We start from the raw sequence: 17,774 nt of genomic DNA, 5'->3' as shown, positions 1-17,774 counted from the left end.
TTCTTAAGTGAAGCACATGGTTGGTATATGAACCCAGCTTCCTCAATTGATTACTTGTCGGAAGCCAGTTGGGAAGGTTGCAAATGGCAATCACATGACCCTGGAACACTGCAACTATCGTAAATATATGCTGGTCGCCAAGCATCTGGGATTTTGATCATGTGATCATGGGGATGCTGCGATGGTGATAAGTATCAGGATTTATTTATTTGAATTGATTTATTCACTCAATTTTTAGAGTTGTGCAACTCACTGATCCTGGTGGCTTACAATTCTAATATTGATCATAAGTCACTTTTTCACTGCCATAGTCACTAAACAAATGGTTGTAAGTTGAGGACTACTTGCATGAAGGATAATCCTGACCATACTATCCTCGCACAAAGGATGCCACCATTCAGCAGAAGAGCGCAGAAATTGTAGGTAGGTAGCCTCAGGTCCAAACCCTGGCACCACCAGTTAAAACAACGGTAGGTGAAAGTGTGCAACATTGACAGGTCTAGTAAGATCTCTCTCCTTAGCCCAAGATGGCAGACACTGCACCCTGCCTTCCCCCAATTTAATCTGTGCAACCACCACCCTGTGAATCTGGCTGGGCTAAGAGTAAGGAATGGCCCAAAGTCATCCAGTAAGAATAGACATCAACCTGGTTCTCCTTGGTGCTATCCTATCACCTGTCCCACGACTACATCGCAATGACTCTCTGGCAGTTTGTATAGAGAGCATGGAAGGAGACAGAACAATCTGTAAAAATAACAGGTGTTGTCTGTCTTCCACCAAGTTCCTTTTAAATCAGTGGGCCTTACCCCTAAACCAGGGGTAGGCAACCTTGGCTCTTTAATGACTCGTGGACTTCAACTCCCAGAATTCCTCAGTCAGCATGGCTCAGCTTGGAAACCTCTCCCTTTCCCCTCAGCATGGCTGGCTCAGGAATTCTGGGAGTTGAAGTCCACAAATGATAAAAGAGCCAAGGTTGCCTACCCCTGCCCTAAATGAACATGCAGCCTTAACTTGGCACTTCACAATTCTGGCCTCCCTGGCTGAATGCTTATCTGCTCAACCTGTACATTTGTAAACGAACATTACAAGAACACTGTGTATCTCAGTGGCCATTGCCATCGAAGGGAAAATCCTGTCAAGAATCTAATCACCACCAGTTGCGAATCACACAAACGAGAAACAAGACCGAGCAGTGAAGTTTACACATCCACCAACCTCCATCGTGGTTAAAGCAGAAGACAGGAAAAGAAAGAAATGAAAAGAATTCCAAACTAAACCATTTCTAAACATAGCAGCTACTCAGGACTGGGGATTTCATAGCTCCATGACATCTACAACATAATACACTGAACGATAGCAATGTTGTAAAACCAGAATTTCAACCTACAAGCTGATACCAAAGTGACAGGATAATAAAACACTCCCAAGATGACAAGGGAAGGGAACGAAACACAATCCACCAGGGGAAAAGAGAACTAACTTAGTGGTTAAAAGGAAGAAGTTGGTTCAGCTCTTATCGTCCCAAGATTTTTTTTTTAACTGTCTCATGGACTGAACCATTTAGAAGTCTTGAAACAGATTCAAAACAGGTGAAACCATTGGACTGTAAAGAAGGGTCCATTTCTTGTTCTTCCCCTTACTCCAGCTTTCCGGCATGACCTTGAGAGCTAGAGGAATGAGGTCATCAAATGAGGCATCCAGGATGATGGCACTGACATCAGGGTAAGACATGGCTGCCCATGTGGCTGTTGGGTGCAAGGAGGAAGAAAAATTCATTATTTAGGGAGAGATGGAACCCAAACAGGCACATCATGAAATCAGAAACAAGTAGGACATCTGTGGCTTCTCTACCTGCCTTTCTCACCACTGAAAATGTTTCTAAGAGAGATACTGTAGTCCAGAATCATCTGGAATGTTATAGATTGCCACCCGCGGCTTTAAAATCACCTGCTCCCACCCCACTGTCAGCTTCCTCCCCAATACTTCAATTGTTCCGCCTTGAATTGATCTCATGTCCCCCTCAAAATCGGATCATTTCAAACTCTTAATCTCTTTATGTTCATTACAGGGCCAACAAGGTATGACGAACCTTGTTTCCATTAATATATAACAGGGGCAATCAGTGGGTTGAGCATGATTACTATCGGAAAGGATTCTGTTTGGATATTTCATCTAGGGCACCAAATCCTTTTCCAGATGCGTGAACTTGGGAATGCAAATTCTGTATGCCTCAAGATGGGCACCTCCTAAAATCCAAGGTGTCTAACTTTTAGTTCAGGCTGAAAACCACACTTGGCCTGGGGGTTTCACACCAAGGACAGCAGTGCAGCTGTAGAGATATACTTCGACAGAAGGAAGATTTGTTGTCAAGGCAACAAACGCATAAAAGTCTACCCTTGTAGGGATGACATTGACAAACAAATGGAGGCTAAGACTGAGAAAGGAGTTGAGATAGAATGAAACAAACCATTTAAATACAAATCGAAGTTGAATGAAATCTGTGTTAAATTAAACACTGTTTATATTATCCCCCACACAATCTATTATTTTACTCCTTTTCATTTACTAAAATGACAACATGGTGGCAGTGTCTGAGGGGCTTGGCGCTGTACCTAAGGCTTACAAGATCCACTAGGTAGTCTGTCCAAGAAAGATACAACTTGTCCTACCTAATCCCAATTGTTTACAATTCTCTACATCTATCCCACTCTGGTTTGCCAATATGCCCCCTCCAGTTTCTTAACATTGGCAAACTTTATAATGTGTAGACTTCATCTCCCAGAATGCTGGCTGGGGAATTCTGGGAGTTGAAGTCCACATATCTTAAAAGTTGCCAAGGTTGAGAAATACTGCCTCCCTCTTTCCAACCTCTCCCTTCTGCTAGGAATTCCTAGTTTCTTCTCGGCCATGTTATGTGATACCTGTGAAGCCCCCAATGGACCAGGCATAGAGGATAATGTCTTCAGGAAGGAAGCCCAAGCGGTGGATGGCATATTGCATCACCACATCCATGGCGTTGGCCTCATTCTGTGGCAGTGGCACTCCCTGTAGACATGTGAGGAAAACAGTTAATGCAAAGCTGCTGGGAGTAGGGAGACCACGAAAGACAGGCCATGCCTGAGGGGAAAAACTAGGGGTTTCCTCTCTTCTTCCTTTTTTCTTTTCTTTTCTATGAAAATCCCTTCCCAAGAGCCTTGCTTGTCATTCGCAGCCCACCCATTTTTGCCCTTACAAAAACTAGGATATAAATCCATACATAGGAACGGGATAATGCTACCGTATTTTCCGGCGTATAAGACAACTTTTTAACCCATGAAAATCTTCTCAAAAGTTGGGGGGTCGTCTTATACGCCGGGTCATCTTATACGCTGAAAAATACGGTACTGCATAGTGGTACTCTAGGGGGGAAAAAAACACCTAATATTTTGCAGAATGTGTGTGCATGCCCAAAATGAGGGGAAAAAAACATTATTTCTAGCTATATGTAAACCACTGAAATGATTTGATTGGTTCCTCTTCTTGTAGAAGGACAAAGAATAAATATTGGGCATTGTAACAGAATAACAGAGTTGAAAGGGACATTAGAGGTCTTCTAGTCCACTCCTCTTGCTCAGGCAGGAAGCCTTATACCCTTTTAGACAAATGGCTGTCCAGTCTCTTCTTGAAAACTTCCAGTGTTGGAGCATTCACGACTTCTGGAGGCAAGTTGCTCCGCTGATTGATTGTGCTCACTGTAAGGAATTTCTCCTTAGTTCTAGGATGATTCTCTCCTTGATTAGTTTCCATTTATTGCTTCTTATCCTGCCCTCAGGTGCTTTGGAGAACAGGTTGATCCCTTCTTCTACGTTATGTACTGTAGGTTTTTAGATTTCTCAGATAAAAAAATGCTTGATTTCATTTCCCTGGATTTTAGCATTTGTTAAATGCTAGTATTTAGTATTTAAGGGCTCTCAACCTTTCTTGTCTTCTATAAGTCCGAGTGAATCTCTTTAAAGATAAATATTCTTGGGTTTTCCCATTAGAGATCAACAATTACTATTATTAAGCTTCTTCAAAGAGGAAGCAAAAGATATTCAGGGCAGAGCAGACAGCAGTGGGAAATTGAATTACTCACATTTACTTCACGTAAATAGCAAGACCGTTGTTTCAGCCTAGCAAATAATACTTTTACATTTTTTTGATCCAAATATTAATTGGTTTGGTTTATTAGCTCGTTGGTCTGCAATACAGCCAATATGTTACTGAACGGAGAGGTCTATATCAGATTTCTTAAGAGACTAGTTACTGCAGAACTCAAAAATAATCTGAGATAAATCTCAGAATAACTTACCGTGCTGCCTGCAAACCCAGGATGATTCCATCCCAGCACAGAATATCCAGCTATTAAGACAGAAGGAAAAAAAAATCAGCTGGGAAAGGAAAGATCAGTGATAACTAGAATCCCAGCTACCAAAAAAAAAAAAGAACCATCAAGCAATCAGAATGGAGCTGCGAAGGATCTTGGAGATCTTCTAGTCCAACCCCCTACTCAAGCAGGAGATGATGAAGAAGGAGCCATCTAGCGTTAAAAAAAGAAGAAAGAAAGCAGGATCCTTACACAACATCAACTCTACCTGGTCCTAAAGCAGGTATAATGATTTGGCATCTGTAGAGGTAGTCCTTGACTTATGACCATCATTGAGTCTGGAATTATGGTCATAAATTGTGGCCGTCATTCAGCGGATCAGCATGTTGTGACCATGCCTGACCTTACAACCTTTGTTGCAGTGGTTGTTAAGCGAAAGCCGCAGTTGTGATGCAAGCTTGTTTTCTTCAATGAGCTGGTTGCCAAGTGCCCCAAATGCAATCACTGGAACTCTGCAACTGGGTGGTAAGTCGCTCCGGGGAGGTCTGTTCTAACTTTGAATGGTTGCTAAGTGACTGCTTATTAAGCAAGGACTACCTGTAACTTCCCAAGCACTGTATGGAGATTTGCCCTGAACATGATTCAGCAGTTCCCTACACTGCTGCAATGCCCAGAGAGGCATGATAGAAGAGGGGTTCCCAACCCCTGGGCAGTTGCCCATTACTGGGCTGTGGCCTATTTGCAACCAGGCCGTGCGAGTGGCAGGCTGGAGTGCATGCGCAAACTGTGCGCTGCTCGATTTGCTTGAGTGGCAGGCTGGTGCGCATGCGCACACATCTCCACTTGCGGTCGAACTGGGTGTGCATGCAGGTGCGCATTGGCCCACCGCTTGTGTGAATTGAGCTGCGCATGCGTGCACACACACTGGCCTGCTGATTGCACAGTCCGGTTCCCTTCCCTCCCAGCCGTGGCAGCAAGCAGCAAAGGCTGGGGACCGCTGTGATAGAACATGTCTCCATCACTCCCTTACTTCAGTTCAGGAAATCCAGACAGGACCCGAAAGTACAAAACATCAGGTGGTTGACCATGCAAGTATATATTGTGTTTCCCCGGAAATAAGACTGGGTTTTATATTAATTTTTGTTCCACAAGACACATTCTTGTGGAATGTGTCCCTCCGCCCAGTACGCTCCACAGAGAGGGCCTCCTCAGGGTGCCACCGGTCATAGAATGCCGACTGGTGGCCCCCAGGGGGAGGGCGTTCTCTGTGGGTGCACCGGATCTATGGAACCATCTTCCAGTCGAGCTCCGGATGGCGCCCGATCTCCGCTCCTTCCGGCGCGATCTTAAAACCCATCTCTTTGAACAAGCTGGCCTGGCCTGATGGGACGGGGTTGGATTTTATAAATGGATTTTAACTTTTAATCTGTATTAATTTATTATGGGCACTATTGTTTAACTACTTTTTAATAATTTTTAATTTTTGTATCTTGTTTTTATGTATTGCCCTGTTCACCGCCCTGAGTCCTTCGGGAGAAGGGCGGTATACAAATTAAATTTATAATAATAATAATAATAATAATAATAATAATAATAATAATAATAATAATAATAATAATAATAATAATAATAATAATAATAATAATAATAAAAGGTTTATTTTCCGGTCAGGGCTTATTTTCGAGGAAATACAGTACTAAATGTGTCCGTCTGGCTGACGGCCTTAACTGGGGCTTATTTTTAGGGTGGGGCTTATTTTTAGGGTGGGACTTATGAGCATCCTGAAAACTCATGCTAGGTGTCAAGTTTCCGACCTATGGGCTTTTCAAGTGACTCTGAGGCACTGTTTACCTTAAAAGTCCTTTATTAGCCTAATACACCGGCAAATGCTTGCTCAAAGGAAGTTGGAATCTGAAATCTCCGCCCCTTGCACAATATATTAAAACACAATTTCCACCTTTCTAATTTTGTCATTAATCATATTCTCCAGTTAATTTAAAGAATCAGTTTCCCTTCCCTTAGAACAGGGGTCTTCAAACTTGGCCCTTTTATGACTTGTGGACTTCAACTCCCAGAATTCCTCAGCCAGGCATGGCTGAGGAATTCTGGGAGTTGAAGTCCACAAGTCATAAAAGGGCCAAGTTTGAAGACCCCTGCCTTAGAAGAACCGGCAAAGCCTTATCTGCTTTAGAGAGAGAAATGGCCTTGAAAGTGCATTCCTACTCTTCCCTCCTCCCAATTTTAAACTAAAGCAATACATAAGTCTTAAAGGAATATGCAAGTTTAACATATGAAATAGCTACTTCTTCATCTCTTGTCAAGCAATAACATTCGATGTTAGCAGTGTTGACACTAGAGCTTATTTTCCGGTTGGATCTTATTTTCCGGGAAACATGGTAATTAAAGCTCTGAAGCAACCGAACTGCTTCTCTGGCTGGGGGTGATGTCTCCCAGTGACTTAATTTTCATAGCCCTGTTTCTAAGACTCCATCCAGACACCATCCGCTTTTCCAGATTAAAAATGGATTTTGTAAGTGCAAAATGAAGGGAGATTGTCTGCTGGACAGTCTAACACCAGACTAGGCTAAAAGGGAAGAAATCCAGCAATTTAAAAGAAACTAGCAGAGAAAATCTTTCTGCATTCTAGCGCAGGATATGAATGGAAAACATATCCCACAATTTGGCTCAATCCCAGAAACGTTTTAGAATTTCAGTTTTTCTTGCAATCGTTTTAGGAGAATTTAATTTAATTGGTTTAATTCAATTCCAGGACATAAAATACACTTAATCGATAGGTTAATCTATAATCAATAGCGTATTAATTCATCTAAAAGTCCTTTTCCTTGAAAATAATGCAATGGAGGGAGATGGACCATACCATCCAAAGGAGTAGAGATACAGCCTACTTCATAGAAGCCTGCATTTCCTTCACAGCAAATCACCTGAAAAGAACAAAAATAGGAACCTTATCATGCCAGCAATGCAAACAACAGGAAATGTACTGTGCAACCAGTCAGCATTCAGGAAGTTTTCACCTACTTCCTGCCTATGAACATCCTGTGCTTAATAAGTAGCTGGATCTACCCAAATAGTGCTAAAGACTGGGATATTGATGGGAATCATCTTTAACAGAAACAGTTGCAGGACCTGGGAATAAGATCAACCAATCTCTCCAGGAAAGATACAGAGCAACCATTGCCCACCCCAAATAGGTTTATTTTTGGTTGAGTTATCTACAAAACAATGGGTGCTTTTGTTTGGCAACAAAGAATTACTTAAGAAAATAAAATAAAATCATCTTGTGCATTTCATTTGGTCTCTTAATGCCTTACACCATTCAGTGGTCCTAGATCTTGAGTTGACACCTTAAAATTTCCCGCAAATGCAAAGGAAGGTTTTTCTTACTCAAAAGGAGGCAATTGTGCCCCAAATGTGGAACACCTGGCGGCCTCTACTCTATGAAGCTTTACAGCACCTTTCTATAGCACAGGATGCCATTGCAGTTAGGAAACCAGAGCGTTCCTTTGAGAGGCACTGCAGTTTTCTGGTGCAGGTAGTCCTTGACACGTAACCACAATTGGACCCACAATTTCTGATGCTAAGTAAGAGAGTTTATTAAATAAATTTTGCCCCACTTATCGCCACGGTTGTTAAGTGAGCCACTGCAGTTGTTAGTAACACGGCGGTTCATCTGGCTTTCCCATTGACTTTGCGGGTCAGAAGGTCACAAAAAGTGATCGCAGGATTCCAGGACACTGCAACCGTCATCATAAAGACGAGTCAGTTGCCAAGCCTCTGAATTTTGATCATGTGACCGTAGGGATACTGCAATGGTTATTAAGTGTGGGGAAAAAATGGTCATAAATCACTTTTTTCAGTGCTACCGTAACTTCTGAACGGTCATTAACAAACTACTGTAAGTCAAAGGCTACAGGTATTAAATGTCTTCCCTGCTGTCCAGGGACAGCCAAAAGTGGCCATGTTGCCTGGGGCTGATGAGATGATCCTGCTTTGAGAAGACAATTGCCTTGCCTTCACCACAACAGCAGCAGGACGCCCTGGAGCGTAAATTATCCTGCCAGGAAACATCAACTTAATTTGCACAACTCCCTACGGTTGTTACTTGATTAGATTTGCACGCTACCCTGATTTCTCAAGAACACTGAGCGATTGAGCAACCCTATGGAACAATCTGTCCACTGAAGTTGGGCAGGCCTCTACCCTCCTAGGTTTCTGGAAAGCTTTGAAGGCCTGGCTTTCCCTCCCAAGCGCTGAGAGAAGGTCAGATGACTGTGCATTAGAAGTTTGCCTTGGCAACAGGTTAGTGTTGTTTTTAATGTTTTAATCTGTTTAGTGTTTCCTGCCTGAGCAGGGGGTTGGACTAGCAAGCCTCTAAGTCTCTTCCAACTGAGCATGGGTTTGGTTTGGACTAGGACAGGGGTCTCCAATCCTTGGCTACTTTTAAGACTTGTGGACTTCAATTCTCAGCATGGCTGGCTGAGGAATTCTGAGAGCTGAAGTCCACAAGTCTTAAAAGTGGCCAAGGTTGGAGACCCCGGGACTAGAAGACCTCCAAGGTCCCTTCCAACTCTGGTTATTCTGTTGAATTTTATGATGATACGATTTTATATGTTGTTTTAACGTCTTACTGGGAGCCTCCCAGAATTGGTGGGAAGATGAGTGGCTATATGCATGCTTTAAATAAATAAATAAGCAATCTTTCAGGGGCATACTCCCCACGGCAACTCTACGAGGCATCTCAGACAGGGTAAAGTGTAGCTTACTGGTATTCAGACAGAAAGTCAGATTGATAGCAAGTCCTGCCCAACTTCTAAGTGTAGGACAGCTTGAACCTAGATTTTGCCAGTGTTTATTAGGCAGGGATATCTGTTGCCCGGCTGCTGAGGAAAATTTCAAAGTGGAAACATGAGGCGCCTCAAGCAAAGCAAGTGATGGGAAGACTTTCCCACACAATTGCAGAGGTGATCAGCTTCTCCAAGAAGCAACCATATTAAGTAACAATTTATGAATATAGGCAACCAGGCATTTTCCCACATCGGTGAGCCGATGGGATGATAAAAGACAGATCAAGAATAGTTCCTGCTTTGAAGGCCATTTGATTTTGATGTCAGTGAGGGGAAATAGAAGTCTTTCTTTAGCAGCTTAGTAACTTTGGTACATTCTTACTGTGAAGTACGAGCGGGAGAGAAACTAAGGCAGATTTATCAATAAAGTTTTTGTGAATTAAACCACGACTTGGTGTCAACTCACTAGTTTCCGGCCTTGAGGCTCCAAAGTGTCCCTTCGATCTACGAACATGGTGTCGATTTCGTTTCCGTCACAAGCCGCCAACTTTGCTCGTCTTCCATTGTACTGCAAAGAGAAGGGCAGCCTTGATTTGGGGTTGAAGTAACATCTGCCTTTCTTTTAAGCTTCCCAAAGAGACAGGATGGAGCATATAGGGGGGAACAAATCAGGAAAAACTAATTTCTAATTTTTGCACAGGTAGTCCTCGACTTATGACCACAACGGAGCCCAACATTTCTCTTGCCAGACAGTTCTTCAGTGAGTTTTGCCCCATTTCGCAAACTTTCTTACCGCAGTTGTTAAGTGAATCACTGCAGCGGTTAAATTAGTGACACGGTTGTAAAATGAATCTGGCTTCCCCATTGGCTTTGCTTGTCAGAAGGCCACAAACGGGGATTGCATGGCTATCCGACACCGCAACCTTCATAAATTTATTTATTTATTTTAATTCCATTTATATCCCGCCCTTCTCCGAAGACTCAGGGCGGCTTACAAGCTTAGCAGTAGCCTTCATTCTATGTATATGCCTGCTTATTAGGGCTTTCACACACACACCCCAAGCGGCATTATTACAAAGTCAGCTTAATTGCCCCCAACAATCTGGGTCCACATTTTACCTACCTCGGAAGGATGGAAGGCTGAGTCAACCTTGAGCCTGGTGGGATGCGAACCTGCACTAATTGCAGGCAGCTGGTGTTACTTAAGGAGGCATTAGCCCACTGCTCCACCAAGGCTCTTACTACTACTACTACTACTACTACTACTACTACTACTCTTATTACTACTCAGTTGCCAAGCACCTGAATTTTGTCTATGTGACTGGGGGGGGGGGGGAAGGGAGGGAAATGCTGCAACGGCTGTCATTGTGAAAAATGGTCATAAGTCACTTTTTTCAGTGCTGTCGTAACTTCAAATGGTCAATAAACAAATGGTTATTAAATCGAGGACTACCTGCGTTTGGATGAGAAATTGCCTGGAAAGAAGTCTGGGAATTGAGATTCCTAAATTCCTAGTTGATATTTACTCACTTCCTCCACCAGCCGAGCCTGTCCTTGAAGTAACATGGGCATCAGAGCCTTCTGCAACAGGTAGACAGAGCCTGGGTAGAGCATACGCCGTCCGAAGGTATGTGCCACCATAAAGCTATCAACAAATACATGGGGAAAATGAAGGACTGGAGTCTCAGCACTGGGCAATCTCCCTGCCAAAGTTTATTCTAGGAGTTCCATAACCTCACAGAAAACCTCAAATCATTTAACCTTCACATCCTGTGAAACGTAAACTGTTTCAACTTCTTCCCTCAAGACAATACTGTAGGGAACTACACGCCAAAATAACCAGACACAAAGAATTGTTTCCCCCATGCCACCACTCTGCTAAACAACCCAAAGTCTTATGCTCTGGGATGTCAAACTACCTAGTATGGCTGTATTACTACTATCTTTCTCATCGTTCCTATTGCCTATTTCCTTAGCTTCTTATGACTATAACTTTGTTGTTTGTATCTCATGATTTATGTTGGTGTCAAGCTATGAAGATCTCTTGACAGATTGCTTTTATTTTGTACCCTATTATGGTTTATGTTGATTGATTGTAGAGTATCCTGTGATATATGTATCTTATGATTTATGATGATTTTATGTTATGATTATGATCATGATTTATCACTTGTTGCTTGTATGTACACTGAGAGCTTATGCACCAGAGACAAATTCCTTGACTGTACAATCACACTTAGCCAATAAAGAATTCTATTCTATTCTATTCTGTTCTGTTCTGTTCTGTTCTGTTGTTCTGTTCTGTTCCGTTCTAATTCTAATTCTCTTCTTATTCCACAGCTCACAATAATTTTCCAAAGAGATCAATTTATCAGGACTTCGCAGCAAAGGCAAACCTGCCTCATTTTTAAACTAAGCATTCTTGTTTTTGAAAGTAGTAGGGTGCAATGCAGGTACATACATATGTTATAACGGTGGTTATCTTGGACATCTCTGAATAATCACAATATTCCCTTGATTGAATAATGTTTGCTGTGTTCAGTGCATTATTTGTAAGACTTAAATGAAACTGGACAGCTTCTTTTGCAACTCAGTTTGAGTCAGCTCACAATTTTCGGAGCTTCACTGGAGAAATAAAGCTTCCCCAGTCCCAATGAAGTCAACGAATAATGCAGAGCAGTAACTAATACTCCATCATCTCCTCTATAAGCATGAAAAGAATTCCTCTCCAAGTTCTTTGGCTTTTATAAAGCATAACTGATGCACCTGCTCATTATCCCTTGTCATTGACTATTTGGATTACATTGTGAAGATGTCCATCAGTTCAAATAGTGTTTGATATCTGCCTTAAATTGTATAATTTTCTTGTGTCCTCAGCCCTGTTTAACCTGCTTCGCAAAGCCTAAAACAGGAGCAAGACAAGACATATACCTGGCAATTTGGCAGGGAAGCTTCTTGATCGCATGGAGAAAACCATTGACTGCACTTCGGTGCTTTGGTTCTGACTGCAACAAGGAGACATTCCTTGAATCTGACCTGCAAGTATGACCAAACTGTTTAATTCAACACCCAAGGGGAAAGATTGTGTGTATTTTCTTTCAAGACCAACAGAGAAAGCACATGAAAGCCAGATCACTGAGTGCATTGTCCAGGGATTGCTGAGAACATTGGGAGAATAAAGAATGGCATATATATCATCCAGAGGGAGGACATATTGGCTGATGCAAAATTTATAACAAATGGCCAGATATAGCACAAAAAAGTTAGCCAGCCATAGAAGGAAGGAAAGAAAAGAAGAGAGAGAGAAGGCAGAGAGGCGGGCAGGAAGGAAAAAAAAAGAGATGAAGGCAGGGAAGCAGGAAGGAAGGAAGGAAGGAAGGAAGGAAGGAAGGAAAGAAAGAAAGGAAAGAAGGAAAAGAAGAGAGGGAGAAGGCAGAGAGGCAGGCAGGGAGGAAAAGAAGAGATGGAGGAGGCAGGGAAGCAGGAAGGAAGGAAGCAAAGAAGGAAAAGAGATGGAGAAGGCAGGAAGGAAAGAAAGAAAGAAAAAAAGAAAGAAAAAAGAAAGAAAGAAAGAAAGAAAGAAAGAAAGAAAGAAAGAAAGAAAGAAAGAAAGAAAGAAAGGATGGAGAAGGCAGGGAGGCAGGCAGGAAGGAAAGAAGGGGAAAAAAAGAGATGGAGAAGGCAAGGAATCAGGAAGGAAGGATTAGCTAATATGTAAATCCCTACCTACTCTTTGCATACAAACATACAATGTCTGCAACAGCCAACTTTCCTCTGCATTTTTCCATTCAATTCACATTTGTCACCCTATAATACATTTTGTCAACCCCAGCCAAGTTTTCTGTCACTACTTGAAAGGAGAGGAGACAACCAAAAATGAAGGAAAGAACAGAATTATTCCCCGCTGTCAACTCACCGACTCGTGAACTCGTCCCACCGAAAGTCTACAGGCCAGCTCCTGAAGTCAAAATTGTAGCCGGCAAGTTTCTTCTGTGAGGCACAATCAGAAAAGAGAAAAGGATGAGAAAGAACATGTGGTATGAGATTAATGCAACCTCTGAAGTCAGTACCCTTCTTTTTCGTGGACGGTCACAAAATAACCTTCCTTGTTTAGACTGCTTGGACAGTTCCCCTTTCTAGGTTCAGAGAACCTTCTCAATGAACTAGATGAATGCAGGACAAAATACAAGCAACCCTTTTCTTCAACGTCTGAACCACCCCCAAATTTGGTCTCCTTAAAAAGAGAATGAACATTAAGGCTGAAGGTTGAGCGACGAAGGTGTGCAACAGCCAACACAAATAAAACCTTTCTTGGTTTCTGACTAGGACTTTAATTTTGGTTTCCTTTGCTTAAAATGAAAATCTAATCACACATATTTAATAATTTCATAGGTAAAGGTAAAGGTTCCCCCGCACATGTGTGCTAGACGTTTCCAACTCTAGGGGCCGGTGGTCATCTCCGTTTCAAAGCCAAAGAGCCAGCGCTTGTCCGAGGACGTTTCCGTGGTCATGTGGCCGGCATGACTAGACGCCAAAGGCGCACGGAACGCTGTTACCTTCCCACCGTAGTGGTCCCTATTTTTCTACTTGCATTTTTTACGTGCTTTCGAACTGCTAGGTTGGCAGGAGCTGGGACGCGTAACAGGCGCTCACTCTGTTACGCGGCACTCGGGATTCGACCCGCCAAACTGCCCACCTTCTGATCGACAAGCTCAGCGTCCTAACCCACTGAGCCACCGCTTCCCTAATAGTTTCATACACGACACGAATAACACGTAACCACAGCTCCTCTTACCTTGTGTTCAGGTGTGCCATACCGGTGAGCATCTTCAAGGACGGTAATGAAATGGATGTACTGAGGGTTCGTCCAGCGTCCGATGCCTGAAAAGAAGCCGGAACCCTTTCAGTGACTGAGGCCCTAAATGGACCATTTTGCTCAGGGTTCCCACCCAGGGGACCCATGTGGTGCTACTTCATTTCCCTTTGAATCCCTCCTCAACCCTTCAGTCCTCATAACAACCACAACTATTATTATTTCTATCAATGTTGTCTCTAGTGATGTAGTAGAGATGACCAGGCTGAGGCTGAGAGAGGGGTCAAATGCATCATAAGTCTTGAGTCCCTTCGCACCCACAAGAGATCTAAGTCCAGCCCACCTTGAAATTCCATTGGCTCTTATTTGCGGCCAATTTGCTTTGACGGTTAGCAGTTCAGATTCTTGTAGAGAGCGTTAAACCTGTTGCCATTTGAACAGGTCGCCTCGCTTCCTGATTTATTGCACCAGAGAGTTGTGTTCTCTCTCCCCTTCCCTTCACTGTTGAGGTTTAGAACAGAAGCTTCTCCCGGGCTTGCTTTTACAGGCAGTCCTTGATTTATGACAACTTGATTAACAATGGTTTGGATAAAGTAACTCATGACCCCTCCTCAAAAGGTACAGCTGTCGTCACACCACCCCTGTGGTCCTGTCACAATTTGGGCGATTGCCAAGAGGCTCACATTTATGACTGTAGCAGCGTCTTGCAGTTATGTGATCGCATTTCGCAACTTTTCCAGCCAACCTCCAACAACAAAGTCAATTGGAGAAGACAGATTCACTTAATGAACATGGGATTCGCCTAAAGACCATGGTAAAAAATGGTTGTAAAATCAGGTCTGCTCCCATGATGTTTGGCTTAATGACTGTATCACTTAGTGATTGAAATTCTCTTCCCGAATATGATTGTAAGTCACGAACTACCTGTATTATTACCATGAAGAGAAGTTAGAACTGAATAAGCACAGAGATCTCTTATTTCTAAACCTAGTCAAAGTATGGCTTCCTGAAGTTACAGACCCACCATCCACCACCCAGACCCCTCAAAGCACACCTCTTAGACAGGCAATCCCAGCCAAGAGTAGTAGCATGGTCCCGGCATAGTGAGAAATAGCAACAACTTTCGGCATGGTTAAATACCCTGGAAAGAAAGGAGAAGATAGGGAAGGAGTTCAGAATGAGCAGTTGACACATCAAAGGTTAAGAATGCATTTTTTTTTGTTAAACAGGAAGAGAGGGGTTGATTACTGACTTCCCTAATCTGCCCTCTGGATGTTCTAGGATGGCAACTCTATGACTTTCCAGCCAGCCGGATGAGAAGTGAGGTGAATGAAACGTACTTTCAGCGAGCTAAGATAAAATGCAATATATAACTTTCTTGGCTATTCCTCATCCTAAAAAATGGTCCAACTCTACCATTTTGGAATACACTTCAAAATGGCATTCACATCTTTAAGAGGAAAATCGTTACCCATCAATCCACCTGTATATACATATGTTACAATCCCGTTCCGTAAAGAAACCAGGCGGAAGATGATTTTGATGTTGCAAAAACCGCAGAATGTATTTGGTAATTTGCAGTTAAAGGAATGATTTAACCTAGCCGTTAAGATGAGGAATTAAAGACAAAGGTGACACCACTGAGAAGTCTGTGTCAAATGAGCTTTCAATAAAAAATAAAAAAAGAACACCACTAATGATGAAGCTACATATCTTGTATATCCATCTTTAGAAACACAAGTATTTTTGGAGTGTCTTTTATCATTGTAAGCTGATACGGGTGGTCCTTGAGTTACAACCATTCATTTTGTGACCATTCAAAGTTAGAATGACTCTGAAAAAACTGACCTTGTGATCGTTCTTCATACTTAATGTTCTGTTGCAGAATTCCCATGATCATGTGATCAAAAGTCGGATGCTTGGCAACTGCCTCATATTTATGACGGTTGCAGTGTCCCAGGGTCCTGTGATCACCTTTTGTGACCTTCTGACAAGTCAATGGGGAAGCCTGATCCACTTAACCACCGTGCAGCTAACTTAACAACTGCAGCGATTCGCTTAACAAATGTGGCAAGAGGGATCATAAAATGGGGCAAAGCTCATTTAACCACTGTCTCACTTAGCAATGGAAATTTTGGACTCACATTGTGGTTATGGCTAACTGAACCTCAGACCTGGCCGCTGGATTGAGAGAGCCCTACCTGAGCAACGTGTACGTTGGTTATGTCTGAGGATGAGAGATGGATGTTACACTACTGATTGGAACTGGGAACGATGTCTCTATTATACGCTATTATTCTACCCCTTTTGTAGGGATCCATTTTGTTTCTGAGACAATTCAAAGGGCAACGTTTCAGAGGCCCACATACCTTGGAGAAAAGTTTCTGCCAATAAAGGAGAATACGTATCTCAGGGTTGAAATGAAGGGGTCCTTGTTGCTCTCTGAGCTTGGTTGTTTTCTTGAAAGGGTTTCATTACCCAAACTAGGTGACATCATCACTGATAGTGAAAAGCCAACCCCCCCACTCCCTACTGCCAACGATGACGTTACCTAGTTTGGCTAATGAAACGTCTGCAAGAAAACCACCAAGCTGAGAGAGCGTCAAGGACCCCTCAGGCGCACGCTTCTTCCCGCCTTCCTGAGCCTTGTGACAAACCTCTGTTCTACCTTCATATATCAAACTATGACAAATAGCTACCTGACAGAAAACCTGCCTGACGTCTAATCTGTGGAAGAGTGACTTTTCACGGGGCCAGTGAATTCTTCTGTTTTGAATTCCCAACTTTCTTCTTGAAAAAATCTCAGAGCTTGGATTTCTCCTGAGCAGCACGCCCAGAGGAATTCCGCTCCTGTAAGTTGGGTTTGACGTCTGACCCTTGGTTATGTTTTTGGAGTTACGGTTTGTATATTTTCTCCCTCTTTGGTCTTTCAGTTCTTTGCCCATTTCTATGGTGGTTTTTGGACGCTGAGCTTGTCGATCAGAAGGTTGGCAGTTTGGCGGGTCGAATCCCGAGTGCCGCGTAACAGAGTGAGCGCCTGTTACGCGTCCCAGCTCCTGCCAACCTAGCAGTTCGAAAGGACGTAAAAAATGCAAGTAGAAAAATAGGGACCTCTACGGTGGGAAGGTAACAGCGTTCCGTGCGCCTTTGGCGTCTAGTCATGCCGGCCACATGACCACGGAGACGTCCTCGGACAAGCGCTGGCTCTCTTCGGCTTTGAAACGGAGATGAGCACCGGCCCCTAGAGTCGGAAACGACTAGCACGCATGTGCGGGGCAACCTTTACCTTTTACCTTTACCAAAGTAAAAAGCAAGCTAGTTTGGCAGAGCGGTTAAAGGCGCTGGATTAGAATCCAGAATACTGTGAGTTCCAGTCCTGCCCTGGGCATGAAAGCCAGCCGGCTGGGTGACTTTGGGCCAGTTCCCCCTCTCTCAATTCTAGGAAGAAGAAAGCAAAACTTCTGAAAAAATGTTGCTAAGAAAACAGCAGGGACTTCTTGCAAGCCATAAAGAATCAGTTGATTCAATGGACCATAATAATCTGCATGCTTCCCCCCTCCCCCGCCCCAAAAGGTCTTGCTTTAGTTTTGGCTGTATATGATGGGTTGATTTTATCTGATTTTACACTGCCTTGGGAGGCATTAAAAATAACTAACATATGCCAGCAATAATGGTTCATTTACTTATTTACTGTAGTAGTTTCTAAGTACAGATAGTTCTTTCCCTCTGCTGAATACTTAATTCCTACACCACTGTCTTAGGCCTAAAGGTATTTATCCCTGTAGTAGGCACTGCTGCTATTATCCTTCTC

General features: G+C 43.0%; 2 protein-coding genes across 6 annotated transcripts in view; one reads left to right on the top strand and one right to left on the bottom strand.

Moving 5' to 3' along the window:
* The window catches only part of DDAH2 (DDAH family member 2, ADMA-independent), a 285,750-nt gene that overhangs the window by 138,899 nt on the left and 129,077 nt on the right, over positions 1–17,774 (top strand). The window lies entirely within an intron of this gene.
* ABHD16A (abhydrolase domain containing 16A, phospholipase) overlaps positions 1–17,774 on the bottom strand; it is a 40,457-nt gene that overhangs the window by 7,120 nt on the left and 15,563 nt on the right. For both annotated transcript variants that reach the window (XM_083356844.1, XM_083356845.1), the window contains 10 exons: positions 15,018–15,104; positions 13,946–14,031; positions 13,067–13,140; positions 12,082–12,186; positions 10,681–10,795; positions 9,617–9,718; positions 7,224–7,287; positions 4,331–4,380; positions 2,922–3,045; positions 1,641–1,745 (listed from right to left, as the gene is read on the bottom strand). In XM_083356844.1, coding sequence (XP_083212970.1) covers positions 1,641–1,745; positions 2,922–3,045; positions 4,331–4,380; positions 7,224–7,287; positions 9,617–9,718; positions 10,681–10,795; positions 12,082–12,186; positions 13,067–13,140; positions 13,946–14,031; positions 15,018–15,104 — 912 coding nt within the window. The remainder of the gene's footprint in view (positions 1–1,640; positions 1,746–2,921; positions 3,046–4,330; positions 4,381–7,223; positions 7,288–9,616; positions 9,719–10,680; positions 10,796–12,081; positions 12,187–13,066; positions 13,141–13,945; positions 14,032–15,017; positions 15,105–17,774) is intronic.

Source organism: Vipera ursinii (genome assembly GCF_947247035.1).
Source record: "Vipera ursinii genome assembly, chromosome: 2".
Taxonomy (NCBI): Eukaryota; Metazoa; Chordata; class Lepidosauria; order Squamata; family Viperidae; genus Vipera; species Vipera ursinii.
Note: the sequence above shows the minus strand (reverse complement) of the source record. Positions and strands in the feature narration are given on the sequence as shown.